General features: G+C 40.6%; 2 protein-coding genes across 2 annotated transcripts in view; one reads left to right on the forward strand and one right to left on the reverse strand.

Annotated features, from left to right (window-relative positions):
* LOC118733546 (serine/threonine-protein kinase Smg1) overlaps positions 1 to 15,174 on the reverse strand; it is a 22,439-nt gene extending 7,265 nt beyond the window's left edge. Inside the window, exons 1-4 of the mRNA XM_036462981.1 lie at positions 15,089 to 15,174; positions 14,542 to 14,983; positions 12,106 to 14,464; positions 8,371 to 12,024 (exon numbers count right to left, since the gene is read on the reverse strand). Of these exons, the coding sequence (XP_036318874.1) occupies positions 8,371 to 12,024; positions 12,106 to 14,464; positions 14,542 to 14,983; positions 15,089 to 15,128 (6,495 nt within the window). The 5' untranslated portion in view covers positions 15,129 to 15,174. The remainder of the gene's footprint in view (positions 1 to 8,370; positions 12,025 to 12,105; positions 14,465 to 14,541; positions 14,984 to 15,088) is intronic.
* Positions 2,800 to 6,275, forward strand: LOC118734374 (histamine H2 receptor). The gene is made up of 3 exons (XM_036464099.1): positions 2,800 to 3,863; positions 3,935 to 4,253; positions 5,877 to 6,275. The coding sequence occupies exons 1-3, from the start codon at positions 3,247 to 3,249 to the stop codon at positions 6,273 to 6,275; spliced, it is 1,335 nt and encodes a 444-aa protein (XP_036319992.1). The 5' UTR covers positions 2,800 to 3,246.

The raw sequence follows: 15,174 nt of genomic DNA on the forward strand, positions 1-15,174 counted from the left end.
ATATATATATATATATATATATATATATATATATATATATATTCTGGAAGTTGCAAATGTTGTTACACAAATAGAAGGACCTACAATTTTACGTCGCCTTTAAAAAAGCTTTTTTCGTGGCAAAAATACACTCAGAGGTTTGCCATTGCGTGCCGAACGGAGACCGCTGTTACAAAAAACCTCTTCTAATTTAGATAAGCAGAGATCAAACCTACGGACTTCTAACACCCGGTCACAGCAGCCACCACTATTTACTCATTCACAAATTAGACGAACTTAACAACGAATGCTGAGTGAATGCACAAGTCGATCAAACACAAACATTTATGTAGTTGCAAGTAATTTTTAAACAAAAAATACATCCGACCTCAATGCTCATATAAAAATTTAGGACTACCGTTAATTTCTTCACGATCCACTAACAAAAATAAACCAAATTTGTATGGGACCACCCTTGAGATACCTACCATCTTTCCGATAAGAACAAAACATTTTTTTTAACCATAAAAGGAGTTAATATTAGAAAATGCTCAAATAAAAAATTGGGTGTTATTATTGGAAGTCTCCTAAAGAGAAACAGAATTTTACGATGGAAAAATATTGATTTCCAAGAATTCTATACCATTACTACGAAAAAATGTATTTTCCCTATATAAAATACATGATAAATTTTAAGGGACCTCAAATATTTTTTGATTTGACAATAAAAAAAAAGCATGGGTATAATTTTTTTGGTATAGAACAATTCTAGAGGGTGAGAGCATTCAAATTCCGACTTTACTTCTTTTGGACCACCCTAATGTACATATGTATGTACATCAATAAGTTGCGACTAACCAAGGCATATCAAACATTTATGTGTATTTTGTACCTACTACTGGTTTTTAAGGTGTCACAAAATAGTATACTTTTTTTAAATATCATACTGGGCGATGTGAAATATAAATAAATAAAAATTAAAAACTGGCGCAACTTTCTTTCTTTGTAAATAAAGTGGACAATTCGGTAACCACTTGGTTAATTTGGGGAAAAGAAGCAATACATAATTGCAGAAAATCGCAGAACTATGAAAAATTGGCTTGTGTTTGGATATTTTAGGAAATAATATGAAATTCACGCCCAACGACGCTAATGGCGGTTGATGGAAAGTGTTTTGTCTTTAAAATTGTCCGGACGCCTACTTTACACAAGAATTTGACGACTAATACATATTCTCAATTGTCTTGTCTAATGTAAACGCAAGGTTAGCCACGCAGAGTCCGCAAAAAACTACGGAAACATTGTCCGGGGGATGCATCAGACTAAATGAATTTTTAACGCAAATAAAACATGTATTTTATGTAGAATATACTTTATATTTTGACTTCAGCGCCAATTCAGGGTCAATTTATTAGAAATCTATGATTTATTATGTTTCAACCACATACGCCAAATTCGAACCAAATCAGACCATAAATACGGTTTTTCGAAATATCTCGACCTTGGCACCACCTAGGAAGACCATTTTATGCAAAGATGATTCTACTTACATAGCCAGTATATATTTTAAAAAGCAGACAAATCGGCCCGTAAATACGTTAGATATAAAACTTTTATTTTTTTGTCGTGGTGGACCTTCCGCTGGAAACACCCATATGAGATTTTTTGTCATAACTCATCCATTTCTGCAGCTACGAATATGAAATTTTGCACTATTTTCACTCAGTATCAACAAAAAGTAACCTATAGGCTCCATACAACTGATTGTTCAGAGATATGGGGTTTAATTAAAAACTCCTGCATTTGGAGCTATTTTCGAAATAATAGTTGCGTTCCAGATGCTTCACGATTTACAGGTTTTTACAGGAAGTCGTTCCAGGTGACCACCCTTCCATAACGTTTATTAATGGAGAAAACAGCTGTTCCTGCAAATCCTGTAAAACCTGCAAATCGTGAAGCACCTGGAACGCAACTAATTATACAAAGTGTACTGAGAAAATCGTTGTTGTTGTTGCTGTAGCGGCTACAACAATCCCGCCCATATCGGTTAGTCCCTCAATCGTGGTCGTCAAGCTCTACTAGTGGTAGCCCCAGGAAGCGTGCAGCCTCGATGGGGTCTGTTCACAGGGACAGGGGCGTCAGTAGGGTGGGGTGATGCTGTGAGTCATTGGGCGTCTTTCCGCATGCCGGGCATTTGTTTGGCACATCTTCGTTTAATCTGGTCTCCAAAATTTATTTCAACTCTGTCGTCACGCTTCGTCGAGTTGGACGATGACCTCACGGTTGACCAAAGCTTACTCACACCAGAGGCGAAGTTGCAGGTCTTCAGATGCTCTTCCCACTTCTTCTGCTTATATATGTTCACAAGTTGCCGAATCTTCGAGTTAAGATCCCTGATACGGGGTTTTCCGGGATCGGCCTGACGAAGGTTGTCACGCTCATCGGCTAGGACAGCCGCTTCAGCAGGAAATTCCGGACGGGGGTCTGAAATGCATCCTGCTGGAACGAAGTGGGCTGCAGCTGCAGTGACAACCCTGCGGGACTTACGTTCACCAAGGTGGACGTCGGTTGGTGTGGGGAGCGCAGCAAAGGTGCTCTCAGTAAATTTCGCGAAGCCTTTCCAGTCAGCTTTAGGAAAGTTGACATAGGTCCGGTGTTCCGCGGAAGCAAAGTCGGCTGGTTTATCAATCGAGATGTCTATGGGCAGATGGTCTGATGCTAAAGTCAGCATAGGTCGCCATGATATGCTGTTTATCAGACCAGCGCTGACAATTGTTAGGTCTGGCGAACTGCAGCAGCTGCCCATAATCATGGTCGCTGACTAAGCAAAAAAAAGTGGAACATTCCACTAGAGAGTGTCGTGGATTTTTTCTGCTAAAAGAATACCGTTCTAATGTTGATTAATCACATTCGAATCGACATCAACACATGTATCACTGACAATGAGTACAGATTAACATCACTTCCTTTTTTACCAAAAACGAAAATCCGCTTATCGCCAGTATAGCAATAAAATCGCGGGTGTTTACCGATGATTGAGTGGATATTTACAAAACGGCGGGACATATTAGTGGCGTGGGAAAACTGGCAGTTCCGTTTATCTTACGTCCGACTAAAATTTCCAGTTATAGATTTAGCAACTAAATGAGAGAACAGTTATGTTCAACTTGCGCAGCGATAAACAACAATTTGTAGTGGTGCGGCAAAACTAAAAACAATAGACTCTTTCGTTGAAACGACAACGAGCTGATTAGCCACTTTGATTGAATGTCAGCAACAGCAATAGCGCTAAACCTATTGGAATATCATCATCAAATGCTACACGCAATCGATCAAAAAACATGTAACGCAAGGGAGTCAAAATATTTAGAACGACAACAACAACAGCAACTATTACAAACAGAAATGGCAACTAAGCAATTCGCTTTGTATGAAATTATAAATGATACGGTCTTAGCATTGGTTCAATCCACAACCCTAGCCGAGTCAAGCACAACGCCATCATCCGCATTAAATGTTTCCGCCGTCTCCATTGCTGGCATCGGCACATCGACCATTTTTTGGGTCACATGCAACATACTCATAATGATCTGCATAGTTGCGGGCAATGCACTCAGCATATTGGCCATTACCACGTGTCGGCGCTTGCGCAGCTTAATCGCAAATATTTTCATACTATCGCTCGCCGTATCGGATTTTGGAGTTGGCCTATTGCTACCCTACCACATCGCCTTCTATTTAGGCTCAAATCTCGGACAATCGAAACTTTTTTGCGTACTGCGATTCGTTCTCATCATTTTCTCCTGTTGTGTCTCCATAATGACACTCATTACAATCGCTGTGGATCGTTATATAGCAATCGTATATGCGTTGCACTATAGGCGGTGAGTTGTAAAGTTTTGGATCCTTTTTTGCGACATTTTTACACTAAGTACTCGTACCATTGTCATTTTAGGTTCATGACACGCCGCGTATCTTTCCTCATTATCGCCTTTAATTGGATGGCAGGTGCGACGGTGGCCATCATACCGGTTTTCAGCAATCGCTTCAAAACTGCCATTGAATGTGAATTCTATCAGGTATTGCCCATCTGGTATATGGCTGGTGTCATAATACCGGGCTTTGTGTTGATCTGGTTATTCATGCTCTTGATTTATTGGCGTATAATGCGTGAAGCCGCAAAGCAAATGGAACCATCGCGTTGCAATCGTGAAATGAAGAGACGCTGCAGCAAAAAACTGGGACGCCGCATACCAGATTGGAAGTCTATGCAGGTGAGCGTTTGAGGAAGAAAGCAATAATGCCGTATGTACATAGAAAAGCTGTTTGTTTTTGTTCTAACAATTTTATGACGAATAAGGGTGTACTTGATAGTGGTGCATATATGTATATGTACACAAGCTGGCATTGAGTTAGACACACTAGGATTTTTTTGTAAATCAAGTATCAAGGAATACATTAGGGCTCAGGCTATCCGTACATTTGGATATGCGTTCGCATATTCACGTATACGGATAGATAAGCCGAGATATGCCGATCTTCAACTCAGCCGTCGCTACGAGACAGGCAACTTCAGTGAATTCGAAAAAGGAGATATTCTTTACCTACTGATATACAATGGCGGAAAAATATAAAGGGACGCGATATTTTAACGAGTTTTGGCTATTTTCTTTTGTTTATTTAATGTTTATTATTTTTTATAAAAATATAGCTCACGGTCTATAAAAACAACTTTCAAATTTAGAAAAAGATTTATAAAAAATTGTATTCAGAATTTAAGAAAAATTCTAGGTATGGCTGCAACCTTTAAATTTTAGAGCAACTTTGAAGTAACTAGGACTGACTGTTGATGTTAGGTTATTTTTTTTTTGTTGACGTGAATTTTCTTACTTACCGTGGGCAAAAAAAAAATCGTCAAAAATCAAACTTCGTCGAAATTTCCTAAATTTTTGAACAAAATATGAAATATGGAATTATTTGGCCTTTGGCTTTCATAAAAAATAAAATAAAATAAAGGAAAAAATCAAAACTTTTTAAAATGTCGCTCCCCTATTTATTTGCCTGCTACTGTAAGTACTTTGCTCAAACCAAAATCGTTTTTAATACAGAATTTACATAAATCAAGCACACCTATTTGTGCGAGACTGAGTGCATTCATTACCCCGTTGCATGTGGGAGAGTGCGCCTATAAATAGACAACAACTATGCCGTTATCTGTGGCATAAAAAGACAAAATGCCGCCTTTTATATTAATAACAACCAACAAGCGCTCGTAAAAGTATTTCCACTATGCGAACAACATGAAGAAGCATAAAATAAATCGCTGTCTAGTAAATAAATAAAGCTGTCAATAAAAATTTACGCTACTCACGCCTCAAAAAAAAATACTCATCTACGTATTACAATTATGGTTTCGGATATTTTATGTTTCCACGCACATATGCACATTAGGGCGGGTCAATTTGTATGGCAGCTTTTTTCAACTATGCGCGTGTACATGGATTCTACGTGTAATTCTTAGCAAATTTGCAGACGAAAGTGTCGTAAAGTGCTTACATTTTGTGTAAAGATATGCAACAAGGGTCTTTTGGTATGAGGAATCCATTTTTGCACTTATCTTTTTCTTAAACGCAACGGTAAAATTTTTCACATTTTCATCAAAACCAATTTTCGCAATTCGGCAAACTCCAAATTGATTTCAGGCCCATGGTTTGTTCGGTAAACGTGCTTAGAATTACACGTAGAACCCTCTTATGCTATACGCGCATAGTAAAAAAAAAAATAATAATTGACCCGCCCTAATGCACATCCATAAATGTTCCTATTTTACGTATTTACTTCCTTATCATTAAATTTTGTACACACACATATTCAATTTTTCCACTCTTCATTCACAGATTGTTGTTTTGATAATGGGTTGTTTCTCCATTTGCTGGCTCACTTATTTCATTGTCGTCTGCTTGGAGATAGTAAAAGTGTACAACATATCATTGGTGATATACAAAATGGCCTTCTCTTTAGCCATGTTCAATTCAGCTATGAATCCAATTATATATTGCTGGAAGAATAAGAGTTTTCGTCGAGCTTATTGGCGTTTGTTGCGTTGCAAAAATCCGAATCATAATAAGCCGAATGCTATGGATTTGATAGCGTGTAGTGTGAATTCAATACAAAGTTTACCGCGACGCAACAGTACAATTACAATAGCTGTTATCCCGATGCCCACGGCAGCACCGATCAAAGGAATCGGGCGCCTGATCAACGAGAAAGCAGTTGCTAGTCAAGAACAAAAATGACTGAGGCGAAGAGCCATAATAGATTTAAGAAAAATGGTAAATAAAGAGGAAATACAAATTTTAATCTATCCCTCAATTTGTGTATCTCTTTATTTCTATTTCGCTCTCCCTTTATTTATATTTCTCTCCCTCTCTATTTCCATTTCTCTCTTTTCCTGTCTACCTTCCTCTTTTTGATCTCCGTCTCATCTTCTCTCCCTTTTTTCTAACTGTCCTATTTGTCGCTCTCTTTTTCTTTCCCCTTTCTCTCTGTGCCGTTTTTCTTTCTCTCCCTTTCCTTTTACTTTCTTTGCTTTCCCTCCCACTCCTTTTTCTATTTCTCCGTTTTCTCTCTCTCCTTTTTCTGTCTCTTTTTCTCTGCCATTTTCTCTTTTTATCTCTGAATCTATTTATCTCTCTCTTTCTCTATTTATTTCTCTTTCTCTCTATTTACCTCTCTTTCTCTCTATATATTGATCTCTCTTTCTCCCTATATACTGATCTCTCTTTCTCCCTATATACTGATCTCTCTTTCTGTCTATCTATTTATTTACCAGTGTTGCCGTTTTCCGGCTGGCCGATTTAGCTGGCAGCCGATGTGTTAGCCGTTTTGCAAAAAAAAAGTTAGCTGTTTTTAGCCGATTTCGCTATTTTCCGTATTTTCTTAAAATTCAAATATTTGTAACTGATAGCCTTATCTTGGTGAACATTTTCAACCTGGACTGTGTTAAGTATATAAAATTGAAAGAATTCCGAAAAGTCTTATAATACTGGGCCGATTTCAATTATTTTTATTTTATGTGAATATACGGTGAACCAAATATGAACTGGTACGCAACATTTTAGCTTATTATTATTTTTTTAAAGTATAGCTGATTACTTACAAACACCATTTAAATCCAAATTTCATATTTTATGCAAAAATTAAGAAAATTCTGGATTACAGTAAAGTACATTTTTAAGGTATGTAGCTGGTACTTATCGTTGATTTTTGGCAATTTTTTGTTGACGGCGTTCCGCATTTTTTCCATATAAACAAATTTTAGAACATACTTTGTATGTTTTGTTATAAAAAAAATACAAAAATCAACGGTAAGTCCTAGCTACTTAAATTTTCACCATATCATACTAAATTTTAATGGACTTCAAAACTGCAAACATACCATTTTGTAAAGATGCTGATTAAAATATTTGGTGAAATTTTGGAGAATTTTCATAATTTTTGCACAAAGTCTGAAATTGCGACTTATATGGTGTTTGTTGAGTAATCAGCTATATTTTCATAAAAAAAACAATAAACATTAAATAAACTAAAACAAAAAATAATATCTAAACAATCAGAGGTATGGAAGATATACCTTATACAGCACCAAACTAAGTGATTTTGACTGTTGTGTGATCGGTATGTAAACCGGTAACACAATTTAGTGGGTTTAGCTTCCTACATAAAGGAGATATATCGCAAAAACTGGTATCTGAGCAATCAGTGGTATAGGAGATAAAGCTTATATAGAATAGAGTTATAACAAAAAATCGCATATCTGAACAATCGAACAATCAGTAGAATGGGAGCTATATGTGAAAAATATGTTGGCCTGTTTTCTTCAGCCCTTTCACAGCTTCACGTGTTCATTTCTCAAAATATCGCCTCCGACTAAGAAACATACCTAATACTAATATAACTTTGGACCACGTCCAGGTGGTCCCTTTCTAATTTGGTTTAAATCCGATCATGGGATCATGAAGAGATTAACGATCATCTTAAATTTTTATATGAGAATTGAAGTCGGTTTTATTTTTTGTTTAAAAATTATGTACTAGTAATTTAAACATGACTTCTAATGAACGTATAACGACAGTCTCTTTTGTTACACAAAAGCAATTTGTAATGAATTTGCCAGCCTCTGGTTTTTTGATTTATTTAACGAGTGCTGTAATGCTTAGCTGCTATTTACCGCTTTCTTAACTAATTATCTACTATTTTTCTCTTATCGATTTCATCTCTCCTTACATTATCTCTTTCTCAATTGATTACATCTCTCTCAATCGACTATATCTATCTTTATAGATTGCATATATCGCTCTCTTTATCAATTATGAATTTGTTTGCACTCACCTCAATGCCGGTTATACCCAAGGCGTCCTCCAAGTTGGGTGTCATACGGAACGGCACCTTCTCGGGCACGCGTAAGGTTTTGCCCTTCTCAAAGCATACATTATAATCGATATGCACAATTTCACCTGAAGTTAAGTTAATCAGCACATTGTCCAAGTGTCTATCACCCAGGCCGATCACATAGCCTATGACTGACATCACAGACATGGATAAGGCATAACTGCGCACTGAGTTGCGCCAGTCGACGGCCGTATTAGCAAAGCACCACAGCTCTTTAGCCAGCAAATCTCTTGGTGTCTCTTTGATAAGCTCCTCCAACACACGGCGTAATGTTGCAAGTGGCCACTGCTTCCGCGGATCGGTGATTTTCAAGCCCTGCTCAGCTAATAAGGGTGTCAACTTGCTGTAGAACAACTCCGAAGGGCGCGTAGCAATCGGTGCAATATCCACATGTTGTCCACCACCTTGCTGTGTTGCTTGACGTTCCTTTTGTTGTTGCTTTAACGCAGCGTCCCGCTGCTGCCACTTCTTGTAGATGGCAAAGAGTGGTGTGACACCATCAACCCAACTGATTAGACCCGATTGTGAGCCCAGCGGTATGACGGAATAATGATGCGCTTTGAAGGCGCGTGTGCGCTGCAATGAATCGACACCCATGTACGTGCGCGCCATCATCGAGTTGGAAATGGAGAGAAACTGCATTATACGCTCGTCCAAGTGCAGATCCTCCAGACCTTTAAATAGATAGGTGTATTTGCGTCCATCACTGCCATAGAAAGCCAACTTCTTAGGTTTAGTCTTTGTGGGCAAAATATGTACCGCGCTGTCTACGGATCTTATATAGACTGGATCCTTTGCGTAAGTGTCGACGCCTGGCATGGATATGGCTGTATTGCGCATATTCTCCAGCGCTGGGCTGAGGTCGGCGATTTTCAGTGTGGACGCATAGCCACGCAGTGAGCGTTGCTGAAAAACGCTGTATAACTGCTTGATGCGCACCCAGCCATCGAAAGGCTTAGCGGGATTGAAAGGCTGATTTAGCTCATTTATTGTGCTGGCGACCAGCGCGCTGTAGCGCTCTTGAAAATTTCGCTCATAGTTGGTATCAGCCGTTTTGCTAGTGACGGCAGCAATACGTTGCATATCGTAAACCACGTGATTCATCAATATAGAATACTTTAACATTATTTTTTCTGTGGCTGTGCCACCAGCTTTCTTCAGCTCTGCCTCTAGCGCGTTAAAATGTGCCGAGTATTCGCTGTACAATTGCGAGAGCGAGTGCGCCCAATATTCCTCCCAAAGTAGGGTGACGCGTTTCAATTCCCTCACCAGCAGCTGCACATGCGCTACAGTGTCCGGCGCTTGCTGTGACAACGTTTGCAACAATGAGCGGAAACAATTTGAAAGTGGCGTACTACACTTCTGCTCTTTGTTATTTCCGGTGTTGTTTTCCTCGAACAAATTATCGCTTATTGGCGTCGACTCTTTCGATTCCTGATGCGCGCCCACCACCGCAGGAAATATGATTAGATGCGGTCGATCCTGTGCCAAGCGACAGAGTAGATCAGATACACTTTTGCGCACGTAAGGTTCATGATGGTTGAGCCGGCTAAAGAGTTGCGGTATGATGACTTTCCAAGGTCGCAGTGGTGTGTTGCGCAGGCCCTCCTCAAGTACATCTTGCAGTCCAGCGGCATATTTAACAATCAAACGCAGCAAGCGCAATGTTACCGTGACGGAAGTGCAATCACTGGGTGCGTTTTTCGTCTCACATTGCACATTGCCGATCGATAGATAGTTGAAGTACGCTTTCGTAGCCATTTCGTAATAGACGTAGATGCTGCGGTGCGCCTGTCGCCAGATTTTGATTATGCTTGCTATTTGCTCCGATGGCTTATCAGCCAGTACGTCCACGCGCCGCAAGGCGTGCTCTATCAATTCGCTAGAACTGAGTTCGCTCTTTTCTATATCCTCCTCTGCATCGATGCTGCTCAACTGCTGGCCGTTCAGTACACTGACTACTTGGTTGATCTCATCATCACTGACATTGCCGCCCATGATATCGCGTATGGAGTGCATTTCCCGTTGTGGCAGTCCGCTCTTCATTTGATTTGTATTCTTTGCATCCATCAGACGTTTACCCCAGCGATAGCACCAATTGCCATAGGCGAACCAAGCATCGCAGGAATTTCTTTGCTGGCAGATGCTAGCATTGATCATCTTGCCAATCGCCTTCTCCGCCGGTGGTATCAACGTGTTTATTGCTTCGTCAGCACTTTCTTTCACCAATTGCTCCGACACATCGGGCAGATGCTGCAATAATTCTTGTATTTCTGTAAGAGCCAAGGCTGCGTTGACGTTGTTATTTGCCAAGCTGGGTCCACTCACACTGTGGCAAGTTAAAGGGACACCAACACGCGGCGACAACCAGTCAGCCAGTGTCAGCAGCATGTCTGCGCTGCTGGATGGATATGTTGCGTGCGGTTGCTTCTGTATTTGTTGTATGATTTGCGTGCAGAATGCAGCCCCCAGACTGATGGCGTTCATTTGATTCGCCGAATTGATGTAAGAGCACTTGGCTAACTCGCTAAAGCCACGTATCAAATCCGCATCACGTACACTCACAGTGTACTCATTTTCGCGCAGTTGCCGTGAAACTTCGGATAGCGAATCTTCAAATCCCTTTAGCCGGAAGAAGCGTTGCAACATCGAACGACAAAAACCAGAATTACCCTCATGACGCGCGCTGTTCGCCACGTCAAGGTAAAGTGAATAATGACGTGGCATGTCGGCAGACGCTCCTTTCCGATGCTCAAATAGCAAAGTCCATAGCAAAGATTTCAGCAAAAAAGTCGATTTTTCAGTGCCTTTTGGACTACATATATCATTTGTTTTGTCAACATGCAAGTGCTGGCCAGAGCTCAACTTTTGCGCCACATGATTGAGTACGACAATTTCACTTATCGCATTGCGATGCTCACCGACACGCACACTATTGTGATAGGGTAGTTCCTGTACACCACTACGTATGCACTCCTGCACTTCCTCGCTAAGTGGAGGCGCAGCGATGGCGTCCCATTTCAGCGCATGCGTGACGCAAGCATCTTGCAGTTGGTGTGTGATGTAGTCGTAAGAAAAAGTTTCTGGCGCATGCGCGGCTCTGCTATCGTTCCTGTCGGTCTGCGACCAGTTGGACAAGTCCATAATAGCACTTTGCAGTGCCACACTGCGGCGCGCCTCACTTTCGTAATCATTCACAAGGGCCTCAGCTAATTCGAAATAAAAACCATCTGGCTTTTGTCCTTTCTTGTAACGCGCATGCATTCTGTGACAACGCGCCCACTGGCTAGTGTAATGTAGGCAGTATATTAACTGATCGACAACGAAGTCTTTAATGCGCACATCTAAGTTTGACTCGTGCTCGGCGAGAAAGGCTTCGTAGTTATCCGCAGCTTGCTCTTTATTCCCAGAAGCTTGTTCAGCGGCATATAAAATCCACACACAGCGTCTAGCAACTTTCGGGTGTTTGGATTTAAGCCATATGTGCAGCCCTTGCAGCGTGTAGGGCTCGTCGCAGCAAAGTAGCGCCCAAACCATCGTTACAATGGTGTGTTCCAACTGTACGTCACTTAGTTTGTCCATGCGGAGAATTGCCTGCAATGCGCATAATTTCGTCATATGCATTGAAATCATATTAAATACATATTTTAATGGTTGGCAAACTCCAAACCTTACCTCTGAATTCCGTATGACAAGCTCCGGCATCATGCTGTGCATTGCGATGAGATTCACACTCGGTCTAATGCGATTCAACCACTCGTTGCAAGTGTGCGCGTTAATGCGGAAGAAAGTTTTAATTGGTTTATCAAGTGCTGGTATAGCGAATGCCGTTCCTTCGGCTGCATTGTAAATGTGCTTTTCTAAACTATCGATAAAGCCCAACAGCAGCCGCGTGTTACGTTGCAAAGACATCAAGTGACACAGTGTCACCTGGCGCACATTACAAACCCTGGCAAGTCCACTCTTGGTAGACAATATGCGCGCATATTTTGAAATTATGGCTTCAATAGCTAGAAACGTCTCTTGCGGTTTTCCGATTGTGGTGCGTAACTTGTTGCACACGCACTGACGTGCCGCCTCGTATTCCACCCAAAGCGCGAGCGCGTGGCAGCTACGCCGCACAGCAACTTCATAGGCTGTCGAGTTTTCACGATAACGCGCCACCCAACATTTCGAAAACACTTCGCTGGAATATTGGCATAGCGGCTCGTATTCATCGCATGTTTTATCATTTTCAATACGCTCAAGAAATGGTTTAAAATATTTATTGCGCATCGGCGCATAATAAGCAGTTGAACGATACCATTGCACGAGTTCGTTAAGCTGTGATTTGCGGGCACTAATCTCAGTAGTGAGCCGCACAGACGTAAGGCATGTTGTGAGTGGCAGCTTGCCAAGGATGGTGGTGTAAGCACGTCGTACATCTGCTTCAGTTACATCGAGCATAATGGTCGCAACATCGCGGAAATACTCCAAAACTTCTGCGTCTATTGACGCGTATTCAAGCACAATTTCAATGCATTTAGCACATTTTAGCGGCGATATAAAAGCCGCTTGGCTGATGGATTTACAAATATTTACAAAGCTGGTATGTTGCTCTAGCACAGCAGCGTTTTCGCGGCACTCTATGAGTATATAACTGACCCAGTCGAGTAACAAATTCAAGTTGGTCACATTTAAATCACCAGCAGCACATAAAATTTCAGCTAAAAATTGTAAAATCAAACTGAAATTTTCTGATGTTGGTGAATTATTTTCATCTAGCGCGTGTTTCGATGCAAATAGCGGTTCAGTTAGTAGACGCGAGGTCGGTCGAAAGTTGTGGTTTTTCTGGCAATGCACTACCAGCACATTTAGCAAGGCGTTGTGTAATGTGGGATAGTGTTGCCACATTTGGATGTCACCTGCTTTGCAATTAGTAATCAACAGCTCCAAAATCGAGGGATGCAGCGCATACATGCTGATAATCGAAGAAGTTTGGGTGGCCAATACGGACAAAGCAGTTAAACAGAAATTTAGCGTCGATTCCGCTTGCAATACCTCACTGTAATTTTCAGTTACTGGATCGTCATGCGTATTTAAGATCGCTATTGCATTAAACATATCCGCAGTTATGTGGCGATAAGTCTCCTGTAGCAATGGTACATTTTTTATCATTAAGATTTCATGGTATACTTTCAGGAACATACGCCGTAGCTTATCGTTGTTTGTAAATTTAATAGTGGCAAGTGGATTGTGTGTTGTTTCGAATACCAAGGTGACTGCAGACAGAGGCAGTTTAGTGCGCAACTGCCTAAAAACACAAAGTATCAAATAAAGCAGACTAAGCTTGGGCGAGTCACTAAAGTAATGAAGTTGTTTCATTTGCAGTGCTATTAAGTCCTCGATATTCACCAACTTCATTATATCATAGTTGTTGGAAAAGAGCAGACAGAAGAAGTCATTAATATTCATGATAGTATCTTCGGTAACTAAAGCCACCATCAGCGTTTGTTCCGCCGTCTTAAAAATGGTCATAGCTGCTTCATTTACAATATTTTGTCCTACAATAATACCGACAAATTCCATACGATTCGAAAGCGATTTTAGTATAGAGTTAAATGCACCGATAAAACAGCCTATGCGCATTTCCACTTTGCTTTGGCTAGAATGTGCAGCTCCTTCGCCTGCAGTGGGTGAAGCTCCTTGTGATATTTCATCCCCCAATGCAACAATATCCTCAAGAAATTGACCAAGCAAGCCAAATGTGAAATCTAATTCTTTTAGAAAATACGGAGCAAACGTTTGCAGCGCCACTGAACATTGAAGCTTGAGATTAGCCGGTTGCTCGGCTTCCAAATGCCAGCCCACAATTATATCCACTATATCCGTGAAATGAGCTTCGAATGCACGTTTATAATTTTTTGAAAATTCCACAATCGCTTCACATACCGCTATGAAAGTATTAGCAACTTCAGCATTCTCTAAGTAGTCCTTCAACACGATCAGTAGCCGCTCGCTGTAGACGCTGAGATCCAAATTTACAGCATCACAGCTATAGACGAAAAACAAGTTGTTTAGATACATACGTGTCGCATACTAACTAGTCCCACCATAAAATATTTATATTACCTGAAGGTAGTCTTCAACGCTAGCATTATATATTTTCTAATCGATTTATATCCCTGGTAGGACTTCATAATGTAATTCTTATAAACTGGAAAATCATTGCGATTTATGTAGCCCATTACGCCCATTACTGTGCTAGCCTTTGCTAGACAATCTTCCGGGCATTGCTTCAACACAGTTATCATGTTATCCATCAACAAATCGAATGTGCGACAAATATATGTTGCATTTGCTTGCGCACGCACAGCGATTTCCAACTTGTTGCAAAGTTCCAGCGCAGCAGCCGCGTTGTTTTCCGATTGCAGACGACGCAGCAATTTGGAAATTTTCATGTCTTCTCCATAGATGTGTGAAACAATGAGTGATGGCATCTTTCCTGTAGAAGACATCTCGCCCAATGGCAAATTATTATGTTGGGAATAAGTCCGCACGTTGTTGATCGAACCTTATCCCAAGCGTGGCGGGTAGCAAAAAGAGCGAGGGAGGAAACGATGAAAATTCAGCACCACATGTACACAATTAAAACGTATTCAATGAATTTAGTATTTACCTCCCAAACGCACATCCTGGATTCTACGATCATCACTCATCCGTTTAGAAGTATATTTTATTGTTAAAATAACAGATATTAATTGT

The sequence above is a fragment of the Rhagoletis pomonella genome, unplaced genomic scaffold, assembly GCF_013731165.1.
Source record: "Rhagoletis pomonella isolate Grant_MI unplaced genomic scaffold, Rhpom_1.0 Rhpom_scaffold_00002, whole genome shotgun sequence".
NCBI lineage: Eukaryota > Metazoa > Arthropoda > Insecta > Diptera > Tephritidae > Rhagoletis > Rhagoletis pomonella.

Excerpts from the sequence above, each read along its gene's own strand:
- LOC118734374 (XM_036464099.1), top strand. The coding sequence starts at position 3,247 with ATGTCAGCAACAGCAATAGCGCTAAACCTATTGGAATATCATCATCAA. Across the intron at positions 3,864-3,934 it reads TATGCGTTGCACTATAGGCG|GTTCATGACACGCCGCGTAT; the intron begins GTGAGTTGTAAA and ends TTGTCATTTTAG. Across the intron at positions 4,254-5,876 it reads CAGATTGGAAGTCTATGCAG|ATTGTTGTTTTGATAATGGG; the intron begins GTGAGCGTTTGA and ends CTTCATTCACAG.